We start from the raw sequence: 22,085 nt of genomic DNA on the forward strand, positions 1-22,085 counted from the left end.
CTGTCTATTATGATACTGAATTTCTATAAGACCTGTGTTTTGTGGGTTGAAGCAAAGAGGTCAGACAATTCAAGTCCTGACTGAAATTGTCTGGTTAATCCTTCCAATAGGCTGCTTTCACTGTTTTGTATCCCCAATCAAATTGGCTTAGTTTTTTCACAACTGGGACAAAATGGTCACAGATGGAAACAGGGACATAAACAAATGACAAAATCTAGGAGGTTATTTTATACACTTAAGCAGAGGCTCATGATGTCCTATGGCCAGCTTCATGTCAGTGGCCACCTGGACATTATGCATCTGCACATGCAACAGTCAGCATGAATTAATAAACATTCACACGCACACAGGCTGTCTTCACATATCTAGATTCAGTGCCACAGAATGGAAGTATTGCACTCTGCTGATACATAATGCAGAAAGGATTTATGGTAATTGCTCTTTGACAGTGTGTATGTGTGTTGCTGTCCAGCAGTCCTGCTGCTGTAGCACTCTGGGACTGCATCTCTTATTTTCTCCTTTTGTAGCTTTCTCTTCTTTTGCACGTGTCCTGCAGCCTGGTCATGTGGCATCAGTACATCACTCCGCTTTAGCTTAATCAGTTTTTTTCATTCACTGTTTTCCTGCTGTCTTTGAGAAACGACTGTGCTCTCGAATGCTCTCGGATGTTTTTCATGTCAGCGTGTTTGGCTCTGTCTTTATCAAATGTAGTTTGCTTCCTGTTTTTGCAGAGCCTCCGGGAGCATTTCATGTGGTTAGTCTCCGGTTATTCATTTAGAGAGATGCTTCATTTTTGCTCTTGCAAGCACATGTTATGCCAGGGCTGAAGGCTAGTTCAGGGCTGGGTCACTTGCCGAGCGCAGAGTTTCACCTGTTGTGTTGACAAGTGCTGCCTATCTATGCAAACTAACTTTGTGACAGGAGAGCAGAGGCGAGTCTCCATATGGTTCCTGCAAGACTTGACCCCAGGCCCAAGCATTAAACCTCACCCAAACACACACACACTCATATTCTGTGCTGCTCTTAGCAGGCAGGAAGAATGTTATAGATTAACATAGAGGAAGTAAGCCTGCAGGCCAGTGCTTACGCAGGGCCCCAGCTTGCTCTGGCCTGGACAATGTCCTACAGTTGGAAGCAGCCGGCACACAGCACAGGAAACAGCACTCCGGCTCTACTATTTTACTCGTTAGCTTGCTAGCGCTGTGATCTCTATCTTTCCCCGTTTGTGTGACCTCTCTTCCCTTGCTTGTCTGTCTTCTGCTGTCATAGTTCATACATAATTCTACTTTTCAATTACACTTAAAATGCATACATGGCATCTCTAACTTCATTTCACTAAGTGTATTTAAAGCCTGTGGCATGCTCCTCTCTGGTTGTAGGAAGTCAGGTTGGCTCAGAGAATTGCAAGAGCTCTGCCCCAGAAATGTCACTGATACAAAGTATTTCCAAGTTAACTGCGTAGTCCATATAATATATGGAGAGCTTTTCAGGCCCTGAACCAGCAGTATATGGGACATTTAATGCCAAGGGAGGTCTGTGATGCATCTCTCTTCTGCTTCTGTAGCAGGCCCTGGTGCACTTGAGTTGTTTGTAGACATCCTGCTAGTCGAGGAACTGCCACAATCTTCTTGTGAAAATGACAAATATCGTCTAAAGGAATTAGGGCTGAGACACTGACATGGATGCAGACACACAGGAAAATGTTGAACTGCACTGATGCAAACCACAAACACAGGCAGGTACTTGTACTTGCTAGTCTCAGCAATACTGCCGAACTATGGAGAGTCTGTGGCCATTCGTGTTCTTGTTTATTAATGCGTTACACATGTAACTTTACAGACAAGCTGTCAAAGAAAATGCTGAGTCATTAAAACCATTTCTGTCATATACACTGATGCCTCCTATTTCTAATTCTTCTTAGTAAAATGTAGTAAATCCACATCCATCTTTGCCAACTGATCTGACACCTCACTGTTTCCCTGATTTTTATTTAGAAAAGACCAGAACCTGCTGTCCCCAGTCAACTGTTGGTACCTGCTGCTGAACCAGGTGAGGAGGGAGAGTAAGGACCACGCCACACTGAGCGACATCTACCTCAACAACGTCATCATGAGGTTCATGCAGATCAGTGAGGACTCCACACGGCTACTCAAGAAGGTGAGGGAGGAAAACACATAAACTGTGATCACACTGAAGCTAAATGTGATTGTCAGGGCGCTTCTAAAGAGAGCGCTTATACATTGTTGTCATTTTGGTCATAAAATAGAGCGACAACTATATTCTACAACTGAAGTGACTTCCTTGTTTTCATGGTGATTCAACTATGGCCTGAACCAGAACCACAATGGACAACCTGACTACGTGAACGTAGCCTGCTGTCATTTCGCACGTCTCTTTTACGCCCCTGAAGTCTCGTTTTGACCGCTTCAACCTGCTTCAACTTTCTTGTACTGATGTTTGACCTCTACTAGAAGAGGTCACATGTGACTTTTCTTTGATCAACAAAGCAGAAGTTTGAACTCACCACTAACGCAATCCAGATCTTTCATCATGGTCAGATCGGTCAGCAGTGTCTCCAGTCACTCATGTTATATAAACAGTCTTTCACTTTCAATTAACCCATTCGTTTGACAACAGAGTATATTTACTTGTATGATATGCTGGATATATACAGTATGTATTCAGCTTTGCGTTTGATGGGATGATACTCTGTTGGGCTCCTGTGGTTTAGTTTTGTGAATTAAGAGTAATGTAGAGGAGCCTCGGTCAGATCAGTATGCCTTCACTCTCCCATCTGAAGACTGTGGCTTCATGACTGAAACCGGGCCTCTGCTGCCTTTTCCACCACAAAGACGACAACTCCCTACAAGATTATGAGCTCCTATGCTGCAGGAGTCACATGAACTCACCGCAGGCCTAAATTACAAAGTGGCTTTTCTTCAGAGGAGCGCCTTTGTGTCAGTTAATCTTGTGTGACTTTTTTTTTTCTATCTCTGATTCTCTTTCTTTTTTTTGTTGCTCTGCTTTATTGCAAACTCTGACCATCTAACCTCCAGATTCAAAAAGTTAAAACTGAGGCTCTTATATTCGTTTTCAAAGTAATTAACATCTCTTGATGGTTGTGGTTTCATCTGATTGTATGGGGGCGTGGTCTTTAAATACTCACCCGAACCCCCAACACACAAACAGGAAGCTGCAGCAGTCATTTCCTTTTGATAGTGTTTAAAGGCTTATGGTTCTGCTAATGAGGCCAGATGTGAAACAGACAGTCATTTTTCGGATGTTACTCTCGTTTCCTCCCCTGACTCAGCACACTTTGATGATCAAATGCTGATTTACATTTTTGGTGAAACACTTTCAGAACTTCACTTTCTAAATCTTCACAATCTGCAGGGTAGTGCACCCCCACATCATTGCTCCACCTGCATCGTTATTGCAGTGGAATCTGCAGTCATTGTGTAATAGATGTCCTTTTAAAAGTTTGTAATGCAGTTCTCTCAGTGGATCCAGGTGACATTGTGAAGACAAACGGCAGACTGGTGGGAGGTCCCGGTTCACAGGAGACCCGAGACGCCGCTCGCCCTCTAATTAAAGCTTCCCTGAGCCTTTGATCTCAGCAGAGCTTCAGTAACGAGGCACAAACAACAGAGAAGTCCCCCATGTTACATGGGCTCGCTCACAGCTTCGAGGAGACAGCTGTATGGTTGTCATCCTTCCAACACATCAAAGACCTGTGTTTTTATTTCCTTGTATGTTGAGGTGTCATGCTGTGAGGTGGAACAGCAGAGGAGGACCCCAGAGTAGCCCCGATGTCTTCGTCAACATCCTGCGGTTGACCCGTTTGACATGTGCATTTATTTCTTCAGTGCTGCATTGTGGTCACCTTTTCAAACAACCCTAACGGCCACAAATTATTTTGGAAACATCCCATTTGGCTTTTTTTTATTTGAATCCAAGAGTCAAGTAGTGGAACTCTCTTTCTTTCTTTTTTTTGCTTGGACAGATCTTATCACATGTATTCAGTTTTCATTATTCATACGACTGGCTCTTTGTTTTACTCTGCCCTGTTTTATTTATGGAAGTCACGTTCTGTGGCTGCAGCTACAAGGTGGATTTCTCAAAGCTTGAGGCAGTGTTGAACTTTTCTGCAGGCAAAGCTTGGTGGGTTGTGGGGTAGTGTTTATTTTATAGTAAGAAATTTTTGACATTTCATGGTAGGAAAAGCTCAGGTGTAAATAATAAAATGAAGTTTATTGTTGAAGTTATTATTTACATTTCTGTTCACATGCAGTTTAAACAAACAAAATACACTGTGTGTAAATATGACAGCTAAGAGTTGTTTGATGTTGGACAAAGCCAGGATAACTTCCCTCCCCTGTTTCCAGTCTATATGCTAAGCTAACCACTTCCAGCTCTAAACTGTTCTTTTGACATTTAAATAAAAGGGTTACATATCTATGTCATTTGGTAAAAGATTGTTTTTACGAAACACATCAGCTAAGACCTTGTCAGAGTTTCCACTGTGTACCTTAACTGTGTGTCTGTTTTATAGTGACAAGACACTCAGAACACACACACACACACACACACGCGCGCGGTCCCTGCAGGGTGTACAACTGCCATCTCTATACCATGATTAATGTCAGTGGCAATATGAAACCCACCACTCCCCAAAGGCTGACTTAGTTTGTCCTCTCTGGGGTTCTTTCATCTTTCTAATGTGGTTGGAATGCAGATGGTATGAGCTTAAAAGGGGAAACCCATTTGTAGGATCTTTTTAATGATTTTAGACCAAAATGGAAACCACCCCCCCACCCCCCAGCTGAGATTCCTTTAAAATGATAGGGCAAATTAAATCAATGACATGAGTTACACAGCACAGCATTTAGTAAACAGCCCATATTGCTTGTAATTTGAGGTATACAGTGTGTGTTACATGTAGCGACACTTTGAAAAGAGAGATTATTTCGAGTTTTTCGTAAAAGCATCATGTTCGGTGAAAGAACTCTAAACATGTCTTGAATGTAATGCCTCGTTACTTTCATCTCTGTCTTTACTTCTCACACACACACACAGTCTCTCTCGCAGCTCATGTGATCCCTGAGAAGGCTTTTCATTGAGCTCTGGATCACTTCCCAGCCTTCTCAATGGAGAAGAGCTGACGAGTCTTAGGTCTGACAGATAGTCAAAGGTTCTGTCCTCTGAGCTGACGCTTGCTAATGGATTTTCCCACAGGGGAAGGGCTTTGTGATCTGTATGATATACACGAATCCACAATTAATAGGCAATTTACTTAAAATATGTACTGTTATCATCTATACTCAGTTCTCAAACATGCCTGAGTTTGACGCTTGCCAAGTTTGGTGCTTCTACAGCTCTGGTTATCCCTCTGATTAGGTAAGAGCTACAAATCAGGGAACTGACAGGTCAGGTGGTGGCTGGGAAGATGTTGCCAATCGGCCAAGTCACCCAGCATGACACCAGCCTGGCAGCCGGTAACTGAGAGTGTAATCCTCTTTGCTGTCTATTCACATGCTTGGACATCGTGCAGCTTTACCTGCAAGTGACTTGTGAAGAACAAGAGTGAGAGTTTTCACAAGATTGCTGCTGTCTTGGTCTGTTGCATGTTGACAGTTCAGCATAGTCCTTTTTAGAGCTGGAAATTGGCATCAGAAGGAGCATGTCTGAAACTCACCTTATCTGTTACCTCGCACACGTGTGGCCTCATGTGGGTGTTCCTGACTCAACTAATGTTGGGTCAGGAAATCCCATATATTGTTCAGTGTTGTCATGAACACTGCTTCAGGATTTGAGTAACTGGTAGTCATTTCATGAAGACAGCTCAAATACAACCAGAGGCATGCAATGTAACAAAGAAATGTGTTGAGTTTGAGAGTTTGTGATTATTTGGTCCTGGTGTTAGCTGGTCTGCTTCAGCTTACCTCTGAGTATGCACTGGACCCTGCAGCCAATATCAGCAGATGGACTGCTCACAAATTCTGGTTGTCACATTGCAACCATTATAAAAACATGGCTTATATGTCATGAATCCTGTTTAACGCATATTTTATAAAGCAGGCACCCTGTGCTGTTTTCTGGTATACAAACAAGGGTTATGTTTATGTTCAGTATTTCACTGAGTTATCGTGTGTAACCCTGAGGTTTAACAAATGTGTTAAATACATTTATATGTATTTTTTTATTTATGTACTCATAAAACATTTGCAAAGACAAATGTTTCATGCCTTTTTGCTTATGTACATCTTCAAAACATAATGGGGACCCACTCACAAAAACATCACCCAAAATCCTTGCCGTTTAAAAAAAATCTGCAACGCACTCCGTTCTTGATCAGAAGTAAATCACCTCTCTATCCCACTACACTAGGTGGTTCAATACCCTCTCAGTACCCTCTTTTGATGGGAGCGGCTCCCAGAATGAGATTTGTCTGAGGATAATTGGGTTAGAGAAAGACCTGGAGTGCGGGCCAAGGCTGTAACATCTTCCAGGTAGCAGTGCGTGGTATCAACTGTAGTAGAGAGATCAAATATTCAGTGCCATGACTCATAATCTCATAAACATGTGATACAGTATATGAGTCGGTGTGAAGGAAATATGGGAGCTCCACAGTTCAATTAATAGTGAAAGCCTCTAAATCCATCACGGCATCACTGTTTAACTGTATCCCACAACCGTGAGATGCATTAATGCGGGCGTGTGTGTCTGTGATAGTATTACTGAGTCAGCTTTGTGGCACGGGTGATTGAGTTAACATATTTGGGAAAATCGTTCACATTGAGGCGTAGAAGCCAGATAATGTGTTGAGCATGTGGACAGTGAAACTCAAGCTGTGTTCGACAGTTGAAAGCCGTTGTGACACTGATACCAATTTCACACAGAAACCCTGTATTTGACACAGGATGATAAATCCACTGTTTTGTATTTGTACCGTTGAAACCACCGGTCAATGTCTGGTCGTGGTCCACCATTCATATAAAATCTAATGTACAGTACAACGGTGCATTTGCTAAACAGATTTGACAAGGTTAACATCAGTGTTTGAAAGGGGTATTAACAATATTTTATTATATGTTGTGTCAACTTACTGAATTGTTTTTTCTTCTGTGTTTCTTTTTCAGAGCAAGGAAATAGCCTTTCAGCTCCAGGAAGACTTAATGAAGGTCCTAAATGAGTTATACACAGTAAGTAGTAATGCACTCAAGTACAGTGGTCTCTGCTGTGGTTGAGACTGGTTTATTGCACAGAGCTAACTAGCTTCTAGCTGTCTTTAACCCTGTGGCTTAAAGATGTCTGAGGGATCAAATATTAAACCTTCAAGCAAGTAGACTGCTACCAAAGATTGCTCAAGCTGTACGGGAAGTCTGTCTAATTTCTTTTACAGCACAACATTTTGAAACACAATCTCTTTTAGCCTCATGAACTGGCTGTTCACACTGTGAAGTATCAACTTTATGTTTGCTTGGCTCATTAGAGGTCATATTCTCTGTTTTTAATGGCCCCTATCAGCCGAGTTTTCTTGCTCTTCAAAACAAATTCACACAAAGCCTCACCAGGGGGTTGGAACCAAGTAGCAACTTGCCGTATACATTTTCTTTCTTTCTTTTTTTATGTGTTTTTTTGCCTTTATTCAATAGTTGACAGTAGAGACAGATAGGAGAGAGTGAGAGAAATTACATGAAACAAAGGTCCCTTGTCGGAATCGAGTCAGGGATGTTATGATTACATGGTATGTGCCTTAGACCACTAGCTTACAGGAACACCCGCCATATATATTTTGAGAAACACAAAATGGTAAATGCAGATCTTTGAACCCAGAGGTTAAATTTTCTCTGGGCCATAGTAACATTTCACCAGACCATCAAACAAACTATATATCTTTAGTCTGGTTTCTATAAAGGCTCCTCTGTTCAATGACTTTGCTGTAAGTCGTTGCGTTGCGTGTAGCTCTGACCTTGGTGGAGAAAGGTACTTAAATCATGAATCAATACCTAATTCCACTGCCTTGATTGCCCCGCTAGCCTACTGGCTTAGTTTAATGCCTCATACAGGTTGTTGGACATTTAGATGCAGGCATATTCTTAGATAGGACTGGATGGAATCGAGGCCTGATTTTGTGTAAGTCAGAAGCCATGTTGTTTATGTATGATTGCTATGGGTTTATGGTGTCATATAAGCTACTTAAGGTCACTCACAGGCATCAACAAACACTGATCAGGCAGTATGATTTCAGAATCAGAAAAAAACGTGTCACTAAAGTAAAAGTATTAGAGAAACAGCCATACTGTTAATCAATGGCATCGTGTTAGCCTCCTCATTAGTCGTCATGGGATGTACACAGATGGAGATACAAGTCGAGGCAGTTGTTACTGCTGCCCAAGAGATGGAGTGAAAAGCAGTTCAGTTTGTTACTGTAGTCTCCAGTTAGTCTCTATAGAGGATTACAGTGGTTACACTTCCAGCCGATGGCTCCAAACACAACAATGTGTTACTCCAAACTCAATGTGTGTCACTCTCACCACAGTCCACACTCCAGGTTTGACCTGGTTTAGCCTTTGTGGGAAGACACACATATTCACACACACACCCACACACACCCACACACACACACACACCCACACACACACACACACACACTGGGTAGCTATTGCATCAGACAACCACAGCCCCGATGTTGGCCTCCGCCAATGAAATAACAGGTCTGCTCCGTCTCTAAATATGTCCCTCTAAAAGAAACACCAAAGTAAACACAGCAGCGGCAGACTCCAGACCAGTAAGTGAGGAGTACAGGGCCCAAGGTCAGTCACCCATCTCTAAACTGGTTCCAGTTAAGCCAAACCCCTCCAAAGGCCGAGGGCTCCAGACAAAATCAGGCTTTGCTCTGCTGTTCCACTCGTACAGAAATAACCCAGTTTGGGGGAATGATGTTTAGATTTTGAGATGGGTGAGTCTCTATTTGTACTGAAGTTGAGGTCTTGTGCAGACAAGTGTATTGCATACACAGGTTGTGGAGCTGTAATTTGCTGGAGTTGGTTCATTCCGGGTTAAACCACTGGTGCTCTATATTGCTGCCTTCTCCTGGGAGTTTGAATGTATTTTCTGCCTTTGTGCTCAGTTCAGTACATTTGGCTAGCTGCTATGAACCCAGGCTCGTAAAGCTTTACAGGAGACCGATTTAATGTTAGAAAAAGTTTGATTAAATGGAATACCTGATGACAGATTAACACAATATAGTTAATTTAAAAAAAAACTATATTGGGTTGATTATTTGGTGGTTCTGTCACCTTTCCTTTCCTGTCACCCCCTCCCCATCTCCACCCGTGATCTCTGTAAGGTCTGGATTAACTTGTGTTCTGCGCTCGACACTTTGCAAGTCGACAGCTGATGGCAGTGAGACGTCGGAGGACAAATGAGATGAAACATTTAACATTTGAATGCAGTTTTCTCTTGATAGTGCGCCTGCTTTTTGCTGATTTATACTTGCTTACCTAACACCAGAATTCTGTTTGGGAAAATAATCTGCAGTGTCTGGGCGGCAGGGGACCCATATAATTATTACTTATTTTATTTTAAAATCAGTGATTATACTGTGAATCCTACGTATTAATCTTCATGCATCTGTTAGGGTCAGTGAGTCCTCTTGCTGATGACCTCCGGTCAGCGTCAAGGACTTGCCTCGACGTTTCTCCCACAGCCAGTGATTCATCTCCTCTGTCCTCGGAGCCCCCAGATGTGTGTTTGTTCTCCCTTCTCCTGACGACGTGGGACTCTTATAATCTCTCAGCTCTCTTGAAGAACTCATTGTTTGTGTTTCGTGGTTTACCTGCTGCTTAACAGTTGAGTCACTGCTAAATGGATCCATGGAGTATGTATGAGTAACGCTCACACTCCAAACTCTTCTGATGATGATGATGATGATGATGATGATGATGATGATGATGATGATGATGATGATGACGATGACTCAAACTTTAGGAAGTAGTGCTAATCAGCCATTCACCATCAAGGCAATGCATTTCCCTTGTGCTAAATAGCGACAGTGTGATAACACAATGGGCGGAAGGGTTAAACTTACTTGCGATTATAGCCTTCACAAAAATAATTATTTCTATTTAGACATATTAAAGAAGTATATGCTCCATATTAAACTGACGTAAATATCAATTGTTAGAGCCAGTAAGGTGCAACACAGGACTAGTACGTTTAATGTTTTAAAATACAATGATTTAGGCATAAAAAAATGAAATGAAATGAAATAAAATGGTATATACAAAAAAATATTTGCCCTCAATTCCCAGAAGTCCTTGTGGCATGGATCCATAATGGCTACATTTGCTGTCCAAAATTGAGGCCGATCTCTAACCCTAACCATCTGAATAAAAATACTTTAAAGCCCCTTTTTAAAATGTGTTGTTAATCCCATTTACTTGTTTTGACTTTAATTATATTGACTTTAAAGCCTGGAGCTGAATTGTCACTCAGAGAGCAGTCAACCTCCCTCTTAATAACCTCATGTCAAAACCAGAGGGCAAACCCAAATCTCCTCTGAGTGTTTTTTTTTTCAAACACAGAGCAATGAAGGCAGCATGTTAGATTCAGCTGCAGTGATTTGTGGTTGTTGTGGTCGTATGAGCAACTGGTATATAAAGACTGGAGAGAATCTGTCTTTGGTTTGTGGTTCAGGGAGAGACGAACCGAATGCTGAGAGATGAGATGAATCGATTTGTGATGAATGAGCGGGTCAAACGATGGAAGCCTTAGTTGTGGGTTATAAAAGGTCAGTCTCGACCATGAAGATGGATTATTCTGACCTCTGACCTCACAGAAACGGACCTGAAACTCAACATGTTTTAACTAATGCAGCATGCGGTTTCAGGATGTTGCCCTTTGCCAATCTTGTAAAGGAAATAATGACAAACTGGCCTTTTAAAGATCCTTTTCTTTTCAGCTTATTGACACTTTTGTTTGTCTCCAGGTGATGAAGACCTACCACATGTACCACTCGGAGAGCATCAGCGCCGAGAGCAAGCTGAAGGAGGCTGAGAAGCAAGAGGAGAAGCAGATCGGCAGGGGAGAACAGGTCTTCAGCATCCGAATGGAGGACAAATACCAGAGGCGCAGCTCTGTGAAGAAGATCGAGAAGATGAAAGAGAAGGTAAGACGCCAGAGGATCACAATCCTCAACAACCTGAATCCCAATTGTGACAATTGCATTTAAACTTAGTTAGCAGTCACACCATTCACTTTTCCATTAGGCATTTTCTTTTAGTAGTTTGAACAAGACAAAACAACTTGCTTCATTTGGGCCGCAGCTCTCTCAGCGGTCCAGCTGACCGAGTAAAGGAAAACACACTGTAAGCATTGTCACAGCCAAACGAGCAGGCTTTGTGTTCTCAGAACAGGCCTGTTTTCTGTTAAACCTCTGTGACAAATGATTAAATGGCCCTTTTAACATGACTCTTCACGGAATGCATTCAGGAAGTGTTAAAATATGGATGATTTGGAAGTGCGTGAGTCAGAGCCCATTGGTCAGTAGATGGTGACTAACTACCAGCCTTGTGTTTGTCTGGTAGAGAGGAAGTGTCGGACAAAGACAGATGGCTCACATTGAGGTATCCTAGTTGAAGTGAAGGACACAGTCTGCTTTTAGTTTAGGCTTTTCTTCTTTCGCTCTTGTTCCTTTTTTTTGTTGCTATTTTTAACAGAATTTAACTTATTTCTCCTCTAATGTTTATTGAAGCTGTTGTTTTGCCAGTAATCCAGCCTCAGCTCTGAGACGCACAGTGCGTGCCGAGACATAAAAGCACGATCACTTGTCAAAAAGGCAATTCTCGACTCATTAAATTCATCCTCCCTCGTTTGCTCTGTTGTTGTCTGTTTCTCATTTTTGCCTCTAATTCTCTCATCAGCGGCAAGCCAAGTACTCGGAGAACAAGCTGAAGTCGATCAAAGCACGGAACGAGTACCTGCTGACACTGGAAGCGTCAAACTCCTCCGTTTTCAAATACTACATCCACGACTTGTCAGACTTAATTGATGTGAGTATAAAACCGCATGCTTTTGTCAGCCATGTTTTCAGACGGCTTCTTCAGCAGCCTTCTTTGTCTCCAATGAGACCGGGAAAAGGTTTTGCTGAGGACACTCTTACATAAACAGAACACACACGTTGCAGTCGTCTTTCTATGGGCCGACCCTCCTACCCCCTTCTCCTAAGGTAGACTTTATTATGTTTCTTTGTGCTCCTCGTGCAGAAGACCTATTGCTATTCAGGGGTATTTTCACAGACCTTAAGAAGAGATTAAAAATCATGATCAGAGGAGAGACTGATGACTTTAGCAGCCGGGCCTGATATAAAAGAGATCGTAGGACACCAGACTGTGGGATGGAAATTACAGTGCAGGACAGAATTAAAGCAGCTTATTAACTTTTGTGATGAAGACTATTCTTTCCTTTTTTCCTTCTCTTAACGTCATTATTGAAAACCCACATAATATATTCAGTTCTACTGTGTTTTCCTGACATTTTGTCACTGTTTTGAAATGTTTCCACATCTTTCAGACAGTCTGAATAGAGAGTGGGAGTGGCCTTGACCCATGTACAGCTGTGGGCCATCACTCCATTCACTACAGCACTCACGTCTCTCTACTCTGCCTCACAAGCACTTTGCTTTGTTTGACCTTTTTGCCACCGTACAGATAAACATGACTTATTTATAATGGCTCACCTGGGTTGTTATTGTTTTGTTAGAGAATTAAAGTAATTGCACCATTTTCTGTGACATTTCTAAGGAAATGTGAGAAGGCCATCGTTTTGAGGTTTTGTATTCCAGACAGGACTGAAGGAGAAGAGAAATGCAACCTCTATTCAGAGGCATGCTGTGCGCTGAAATTACCCCTCTCCCCATTTTGCTCACAAGCCTTCACATCTCACCAGGGTGTGTGTGTGTGCTTGTGTGGGATGCGCTCTGCGTGGGTTGTATGTGCAGGCTCACACACATTTGTTTATTGATGAAGCAGACTTTTTTATAGTCGAAAACAAAGTGTACAAGCTGGCTGGTAGTGATCGTGTTTGTCTATCACTCAGGCCATGTCGTGCTTGTGTGTCTGTTTTTGTGGGTGCCTGTGGCGTGTGTGTCTTCCCATGAGAGTCCTTGGCCCAGGTTCTAGTTATTAAAAATCAGCATTAGGTCCTGGAGGCAACATTATGTAACCACAAGACAACACTGCTGGCTCAGAAAATGCTGGACTGTTTACTGGTGATATTTGTCTTATATGGTCAAAAAATACAGATTGACCTTTCGATAACAGTCAGTTACAGGTACATTTGGACATATAATTTTTGGATTTTGGACAGATGACCAGACAAAATAAGCTATTTGAGTAATCAGCAGGTCGTTCATGAAAATAAGTAAAATAACTGTTAGTTGTAGCCGTAGTCTAGTGTTATGTATTATGAGACCTGTAGGATCTTTCCTGTCAGAGTGGGATCCTGAACCTTTTGTTTTCATGTGGATCATGGATTTTATTTCAAGTTTTAATTTCTTATAATTTCTTTAAACCCCTAGCCCAACTTCTCATCTTCCTGATTTTCCATCTGAAGTTGACCCTCTTCTTTCCTTTCTTCCAGTGCTGTGATTTGGGGTACCACGCCAGTCTGAACCGGGCCCTGCGGACCTACCTGTCGGCCGAATACAACCTGGAGACGTCACGCCACGAGGGTCTTGACATCATAGAGAATGCCGTGGACAGTCTGGACCCACGAAGTGACCGGCAGAGGTTCATGGAGATGTACCCTACGGCTTTCTGCCCACCGACAAAATTTGAGTTCCAGCCTCACATGGGAGACGAGGTAAATAGTTCTGTCAACAATAGCAGCTATAATGTTGAAAATATCTGATAATTTTATATTTATATTATGGTTCATAATTAAATTGATTAATTTGTTAAATTACAATGACTCTAAAATTCCCAGAACTGTATTTGGAGAAAAAAACTGCTAAAATAAACCTTACTCATATCATTAGTTTTAAGATGCTTTGTTTACAAGACACTGAATAACATGGAAGTGAATTTGGAGTTGATGAAAAAAAAGTCTCAAAGTTAATGAGGTCTGATTTTCAGTGGCTTAAATGCTGCGTTTTACTGCGCCTGGGCTGCCAGATCAGGTTTTATGGGGCACTGAATTTGACAAATCATGTGTTAATTCTCCCCCTGCAGCCATGTAGCTCAACATGTGTTATGAGTTTTACTGTTTGGCTGGCACTACCAGTGCTGATATCATGTCTGTTTACTAGCTGTTGTTGTGTGGCTGTCTGCATTCATTTGGCAGAAGTCACTGCGGTTTGCTCTGCAATTGAAGAAGAATTTGGATGCCTGCGTCCTGTTTTAAACCAGAGGTTACATGGTCTCCTTGTTCCTTCAGCAGGTTGTAATTTCAGGTTCCTGTTCATTGACAATGTGTTTCCTCTTTTTTTCCTCCAGGTGTGTCAGATCTCGGTGCAGCCACCGGTGAATGGAGAGCTCATCCTGAGGTTCCAGCAGCTTCAGTCTCGCCTGGCTACTCTGAAGATCGAGAACGAAGAGGTAAAATGGCGCAAATAAATTAATTATATAGGTGATGTGTGAAGGGGTCAAAACTATTCTCTGCTGCTGCTCCCGTTTAGTTGTCTGCCAGAGATGCAGGAGTTTCGTTATGCTGCTATTTGTTGGTTGCAAGATGCTAACTGTTACAGAACGTTACAGCTACTAAAGAAAGTTAACTTTAGCCAGAAGTCATCCAAGGTGAGACGGAGAATAGTTGCTGATGATCTCTGCATATACACACCACACACAGACACACACATGCACACTCTGTATTTTCCTCTCTCTCATGCCCTGCAGGAAGCCATCAAACCCTCTCTGTGAAGTCTCCATTTTGCTCCCACCGGTAGAATTCACTGTCTCGCTTTTTATTTGCACAAACCTGTCCTGTGTTTCTCTGTTTTGACATTGGAGGTGGGTCTCTGCTTCTCAGGCTGTATTGTTTTAATCTGTCTGCAGCATGCTTGACTAACTCCAACATTTTTCATAAAACAAAAGCCAATAGGGGAGAAATACCATGAGCGCCACAGCTTCACAGAGTGCAATCACGTCCATCAGGCTGCCCTTTTGAATCACGTCTGACCTGCTTCCTCTCTCTGAGCTCTCACTGCCTCTCTGTTTCTCTCCCTCCCTCCACATCAGTGCACTTTCTTTCTTTTATCCCGCTACAAAGACTAACACAAACACAGGAGTCAACTCTCACTCAACTTCCTATATATCCACTGTGACTTCAGACTCCTTTTGATCACATTGTCGACACTTTAGTTATATTGACTGAAAATACATCTACTGGAATGATAGATGATGGATAGGATAGCTGTATTTTTGGGCTTATTTGAGTATGTTAATTACTAGAGCTGAAACAAAAGGTCAATTAATCGATTAGTCAATCAACTGACATTTAATCAGTCACAATGTTATAACAGATTCAGTCATTTAATCAATCAAAAGTGCCAAATATTCACTGTTTGCAGCCTCTCAGATGTAAGGATTTGCTTTTCTGTGTTTTCTATCGTTCTAAATTGAAGTTGCAGCACCAAGTATCATTCAGACCCAGTGTTTTGTTTTATGCTGTGTATCAGGGCTGGTCAGGGTCCTGCTGGTGTCATCACAGTTCAGTATACAGCACAGTATTTCTGTAACTGGGCACATACACATGCACCCCTGTGTGTTTGTGTGTGTGAGGGTATGATGACAAGCCCTGGTTGCTTGATGTCCTTTTCCGCCTGCCTCGCTGAAGCGGATGTCCTGGTGGGTCAGAATTGGAGGGCGCTGCTGCCTTGTGTTAGGATCACCAGATGGCCTCTCTTCCCCGGGCACAGTGTGCCAGATACATCCTTGAAAAATGAACTTTCAAAGCACTGTGACGACCTACAAGCACGGCTGTCAAATGTACAAGGGAGAAAGAGAGAGTCTGTCTTTATCCGGCCAGGAAAGGCTGCAGGGCAGTGCTTAATAGAAGTGCAGCTGTTTCCTCAAACCTCTTTGACTCCTGTAAGAAAACATTGCTGAATAATTTACTCAGTGGTGGGTGGGTTTGTGACGTGGAGAGAAAACTCGTGGACGTGGATCTCACTCTTTCTAAGCCCTGCTGGGTGTCTCACAGCAGAAATTACAATTGAATTTTTCTTCATTAAAAAGTCTGCTCTCTGAGGACATCGTTCATTTCAGCTACTCAGTCAGTGTGGTTCATCTCGGGTTTTTTTCTCGATGTAATAATCTGGCCATTTAGATCTCGTTTGCCTCCGTGTGAAAGAGAGACTGATCTTCCTCCTCTGCTCTTTTTCGTCTTTCGTCTCACAAGATATACAAGCACGCTGAACGGTTATTCTCAAGACGTTTCACGCTAAACTCTGGCAATCTACCATCTCCTTTGCAGGGAGTGTTTGTTTTTCTTCGGATAAATCTCAGGGAGGCACATCAAAGCCTGTGTGTGTGTGTGTGTGTGGGGGGGGGGTTGTATGTGTGTGCAGGATGATCAGAAGATTACACACTTACGACAGTGTCCGTTGAAAGCTATGGACAGCAGTCTGCCTTTTGAGATGTGATGATGGATGTTGAAATAACTGTTAGTGATGTTGTGCCGCTGCCCTGCAGAATAACATTGATTTTAAAGTGCGACGAGGGAATTATTTTGGACTTTGACAGTACAGAAGTTATTTTCAGTCCAGTGAATGACAGCTGTAAGAAAGCCAGACTCATATATAGCTGCTCATATTGGTGCACTGTCTGTATGCCACCGTAGGAAATACCTGAGTCATGGTTCTTTATTAAAAATAAACAAACTTCATTCAATCCCAGGAACTCTCGTCAGGTCTGCTGTGCAGCTACAAGGACTAATGGGCATATCCACCGAGTCTCACTAAGAGCTCTATTTGTAATTGAGCCCAGCAATGAACACTGGTAACTATTCGTCAGCTGAATAATGGATAAACCTGACAGCTTTTTCACTGGGAGCGATTCTCTCGCATGCATGGGTCCTGTCTTCATGATGACAGCTGGGCCTCTCGCCTCCACGGGGGCCAGGGACACGGGGCGACAGAGACCGAACTCACTCAGAACGTGTAACTAATGACTATACTGTACTGTAGTCACTGTAAGTTACCTATTTTAGGGGCCGTGGATAAAACCAGCGCATGTAAAGTGATGTTTCCTGTGTCTGTTTTTGGCAGCAGGGTCTATCTCATTCTCGTGCAGAAAATCACTCCTTTGATCACCAAATGACAATCCCCGACTATTGTCCCAAGACAGGATGATGTTTTTGCAAAGTTTTTTGATAGCAGAATCCCCCATTTACTTTTTCTACGCTGTCATTATTCGTGTTCAAACCTGCAGTTTGTTTTTGCTTCATGATGGGATGGATGACACTGTAACTACATCCACATTGTGTGCCCAAGCATGTGTGTCAGCACTGTCATCCATCAGTGTAGCACATGAGAGAGATGTCCAGCTTGCTTTTCAGGTGGGTTTTTTGTTCTTTTTTTGTAGGCCAAATGAGTCACAGGTCAAGCTGTTCAAAAACAACATGCAATAATAGACTGTTGTCTCGGTGTGTGTAACAGCTATACCAGGAATCAACCTTGTTCTTTCATTAGCACAGAGGTCAGACTCACTTAATGACTAAGAAATGAGGTCACTACCTTTGAGTGGGGGTCCTGACCATTAAGAATAATTAGGAGGAATTCCAGCTGCATCTCACTTTGGGCCCCGTTGACCTGTGGTGCCCCCACCTTTTAACACCACACACAATCGAGCCCCCCCCCCCCGGTGTGTCTCTGTTGAATGAAGCGCTTTGCTGAATTTTTCCTGAGAGGTTGTTGTTGCCATTTCTACATCAGCATGGTCTCTTTCCCTCTGCAGCTTTTCCACATCAGTGATTCATTCTCACACTTGACAGTCTCTAGACTCTTCCTCTCTGTCTGTTTGTCTCCTTTATCTTTAACTCTCTTCCTATTCCTATTTCTCCTTGTTCTGCAAATATCCCTAGCCTATATGGCTCTATATGGTATTATTTTAGTAAACTGGGCGGTTCGTCAGCAAATTTGAAGGATTAAACATAAGGCAGAATGGTCACTGTGGCTGGATTGAACTGGAATTTGGTACAAACATTCACGGTCGCCTCAGGATGAATTGGAATAACTTCGGTGATCCCTTGACTTTCAATCTAGCGCCATTAATTGGTTCAAGGTATTACCTGCAATGACATTCCCATCAGCTGCACTTTCAGTGCTAATTACCAACTGTTATCATGCTAATACACTACACTAAGATGGTGAACATGGTGAACATTACACCTGCTAACCATCCCCGTAGTAACATTTTCAGTATCGCTGTGAGCTTGTTGGCATGCTGATGTTAGCATTGAGCTCAAAGCACCGCCATGCTAAAGTAATGCTTCACAGATGTTCTGCAAGTTCTTTATTTACGGTCTATACAATCAATTTGTGTCTGCTTTGGTCTCTTAAATGTTTATGGAACTGTTACAAACTCATTTGCCCTCTCATTTGTTAGTCAAATCCTCTGTCATCTGATGTCATCATATACTGGACACAGTCAAGTCCTGCAGCACTTGCACTGGCTGAACGTCTTTTGCGTGGCAAAGTCCTAACGTCTGTAAGTTCTGGCAGAAGCACTCCTGTTGACAGGGAAGAGGCGGTTATTAAAATGGATCTTAAAAGCCTGCGACTGAATGGACCATCTCCAGCAGACACTGTTCACCTCTGGCCCCTCTGAGTGCACACAAATTGATTGCTTTGGCTGGAAGTCATGTTCAGGGGCTGGTGGATTTTTTAGGAACATGCATCTTGTCAGAAAACACCTGAATGTTTCAGTGTCATGGGATAGCAAGAGAGGTTTTCAGGGAGTGTGATATACAAGCTATGCTGTAATGGTAACAGGGTGATAGTGAAGATTTGCTCCGACCAATTCTTCAACTCTTCCTCATTCTCCCCCTCATCACTTGTGTCTCCAGATCAAAAAGACGTCAGAGGCCACCCTGACCACCATCCAGGACATGGTGACCATCGAAGACTACGACGTGTCCGAGTGTTTCCACCACAGCCGGTCCACCGAGTCGGTCAAGTCCACTGTGTCGGAGACGTACCTCAGCAAACCCAGCATTGCCAAGAGGAGGGCCAACCAGCAGGAGACAGAGCAGTTCTACTTCATGGTGAGTGGAGAAATACAAAGGCGAAAGACTTCAGAGATGTCTTCTGTGTGCAAATAGAAATGTATCTCTCGTATAGACTCTCTTTGATGCCTTGGTTAGCTTTCTATACTTGATGTTTTTAAAGAAGTGAAAATGCCGGATTATATACTCTGAGAAAATGAACTCAAAGCTTTTATCTGGACTTTAATTTCTGGAAAATTATTATTATTATTAGGATTATTATTGAATATCATGCACCAAGCCGCTTTTGAAAACTTTGATCAGCTGGCAGAGAGGTAAGTCTCCCAAAATATTTCCATTCTGTAAGGCTAACTGCTATCCTGTTCCAGTCTGAAGATGGACATGCTCTGATAAAGGCTTTAAAAAGACTCTCAGCGTGCCTTTTGCCCTCGGCTCGTAGATTGCTGTCTTAAGAGCGGGTGCTCTGGCTGGCACTTGGGGCCGCCGTGTAATTACTCTCAATTCTCCACAGAAATTCCGGGAGTTTCTGGAGGGCAGTAATCTCATCTCCAAACTGCAGGCCAAACATGACTTGCTGAAGAGGACACTCGGTGAAGGTACAGTCACGATCCCTTTACTTTTATACCCCTGTTGTCACACTGAGTGATTCTTACCTCTCAATGTCAAATCCACTTTCACCCGTCTGTGTGTCGCCGTCCTCCAGCCAAAACAAGGACGTATTAGCCCTAATCAGTGTCTAAACAGGCAACATAACTAATAATTGTTGAATTTTATCTGTTTTATTTTCTGTCTCCTTACTGAGCAATTTCAGTCTTTTCCGTGGCAAATTTCCCATTGTTTGCCTTCTTTTTCCACTACTCAAAGCTCCTAGATTGTAATCTGGGTTTTAGCCAGGCAAGCCAGAGCTGAGGGGGATTGTGAATTTGTATTATCCGTCTTAGTGATTGATTTGCTCCCAACTTAATGGACTGCCGTGTATTAGAGGGGTGGCGGTCATTACCGACGCTCTCTCCTTGTTCTACATTGGTGGGATCTCCTGGAGGCCCTCAGCTAATCTTCTGTCAACCAGAGAGTGTCTGACAGCCGTTGTTCTAACCAGCAGTCCTGGTGGTCTCAGTCAAACTGTCCGCTTAATGACAAATGGAGCCGCATGCTAACGAGGAAGAGAAAAGCCTCCTGCTTCTCCCACATGCTCCTTTAATCATATTGTTGTCAATGAGCTGAAGTGCAGTATGAGTCACTCAGACACACAGACAGGTCAGACAATGTTCATGGGAACAGATGTCCACACATTCGAAACTACTCCTGTTCTCCAAAAACCATTTGGAAGCTATTTTGTGCTTAATCTTACTTTGCCTGTCCAAACTTGTAGCTCTGTGTATTACTATAATGATGAGTGTGTCTGTGTGCCTACGTCACTTGTAAATGTACAGCTGTGTCCCTGCTGGATGTTTGTTCGTGTTGTAATTGTAATGTAGCTTAAGTGTTGCCTGTTGAGGTCTCTGTGCAAGCTATGAGTTGTTTGTGTGAGTAGGTGTGTGTATGGGTTTTGTTTGTGCTGCTCAAGAGGCCAGCGGTTGCGGACAGATGGCAGGCTTCAAATGCTTCACTAGGCGTATGCAAAATGCACCGCAGGGACCTCAGAGACAGGTCCTAGCGTGTCCACACGTCTAACTTCCCCTGTCATCTCTTCTCTTTTCTCTCTTTTTCCCGCAGGCCACAGAGCTGACTACATGACCACAAGGTAAAGTACACACTCACACTTCAGGACCTGTGCATATTCAAGTTACACATCCAGTCCACTCTCCTTTCAGCAGCGACAGAAACGTTCGTGACGTGTTGCAGCTCATCAAGGCGACGACAGTCCGCCTCAGGGAATTCTCATGTAGTCAAGTCTTCTGTGACCATGAAAGCAGAGGAGCACTGAGCAGATGTGCCAGCCTCCATGTTTTCTAAGCCCAACCTGGTGTCATGTGGCGGCGTTACTGTTCTTCCCATTCCCAACAGAACCGTATGTCAGGCCTTTTAAAGAGAATGACAGGTGGTGGAGTGGAGAATGTTAAATCTAAGAAACGAGAGGAGAAAGAATTTGCATGAAATGTAAATGTTTTAGAGCCAATTTTAAAGAACAAAAGAGGAGCGAATAGGAACAGAAGGATCAGTTGAATCTTTGAAAGCAGATCGTCATTTATGTTCAAGTGTGGAATCAACTTGTACTCCCATTACTGTAATTAAGTAGCTAATTAAGTAATTGAGTTTTTTTTTGGTCACTATTTTTAGTGAGGCTGCATATTTCACTTATATATGATTTTACAGAAATTAAATATATATACCATGAGCTGTGTAGGCTTAACAGTTATGGAGCCACTCGTAGTGAATGATCAGTCAGGAGAAAAGAGAAGATTAATTGTACTTTGCCTCTACATGTTATTTTGTCTTTTTTTTTGTTGCTATTTTTATAATCAAAACAGTCAAGGCTGAAGGACAGTAGAACATTTGCTGACTCCTTGCTGGGGTGCCTAATGATGTTTTAGCAAGGGTTTCATCTTTTGTGCTGGCATGATCAGATATTTAAAACATCTTCAGGCCTTTCTCGCTGAATAATTCTGTCACTATGATTGAGCAGCAAAGTCGCTGACTCTTTTTTATTTCAGTCCTACAGGTTACAAGAAGCCAAATTGCATTAAGTCACATACACATCCACACAAACTAAGAGAGGCAAACCCCCCCGCGGGGCCCGTCATGAGGTGGATGCTGACACATACGATGCTCCCAGTGGGTCTGATATTTCACTGGCCTGTGATATCTTGTGGAGAAAGAAAAGACAGGATTATAGAATAGATAGAAAGTTCATTCAC

General features: G+C 42.7%; 1 protein-coding gene across 3 annotated transcripts in view; it reads left to right on the top strand.

Moving 5' to 3' along the window:
- The window catches only part of srgap1a (SLIT-ROBO Rho GTPase activating protein 1a), a 77,734-nt gene that overhangs the window by 35,780 nt on the left and 19,869 nt on the right, over positions 1 to 22,085 (top strand). For all 3 annotated transcript variants that reach the window (XM_070908172.1, XM_070908173.1, XM_070908174.1), the window contains exons 3-11: positions 1,995 to 2,157; positions 7,140 to 7,202; positions 10,994 to 11,173; positions 11,928 to 12,056; positions 13,645 to 13,866; positions 14,499 to 14,600; positions 19,069 to 19,266; positions 19,739 to 19,823; positions 20,944 to 20,971. In XM_070908172.1, the coding sequence (XP_070764273.1) occupies positions 1,995 to 2,157; positions 7,140 to 7,202; positions 10,994 to 11,173; positions 11,928 to 12,056; positions 13,645 to 13,866; positions 14,499 to 14,600; positions 19,069 to 19,266; positions 19,739 to 19,823; positions 20,944 to 20,971 (1,170 nt within the window). The remainder of the gene's footprint in view (positions 1 to 1,994; positions 2,158 to 7,139; positions 7,203 to 10,993; positions 11,174 to 11,927; positions 12,057 to 13,644; positions 13,867 to 14,498; positions 14,601 to 19,068; positions 19,267 to 19,738; positions 19,824 to 20,943; positions 20,972 to 22,085) is intronic.

The sequence above is a fragment of the Enoplosus armatus genome, chromosome 6 (genome assembly GCF_043641665.1).
Source record: "Enoplosus armatus isolate fEnoArm2 chromosome 6, fEnoArm2.hap1, whole genome shotgun sequence".
In the NCBI taxonomy this organism is placed as follows: domain Eukaryota; kingdom Metazoa; phylum Chordata; class Actinopteri; order Centrarchiformes; family Enoplosidae; genus Enoplosus; species Enoplosus armatus.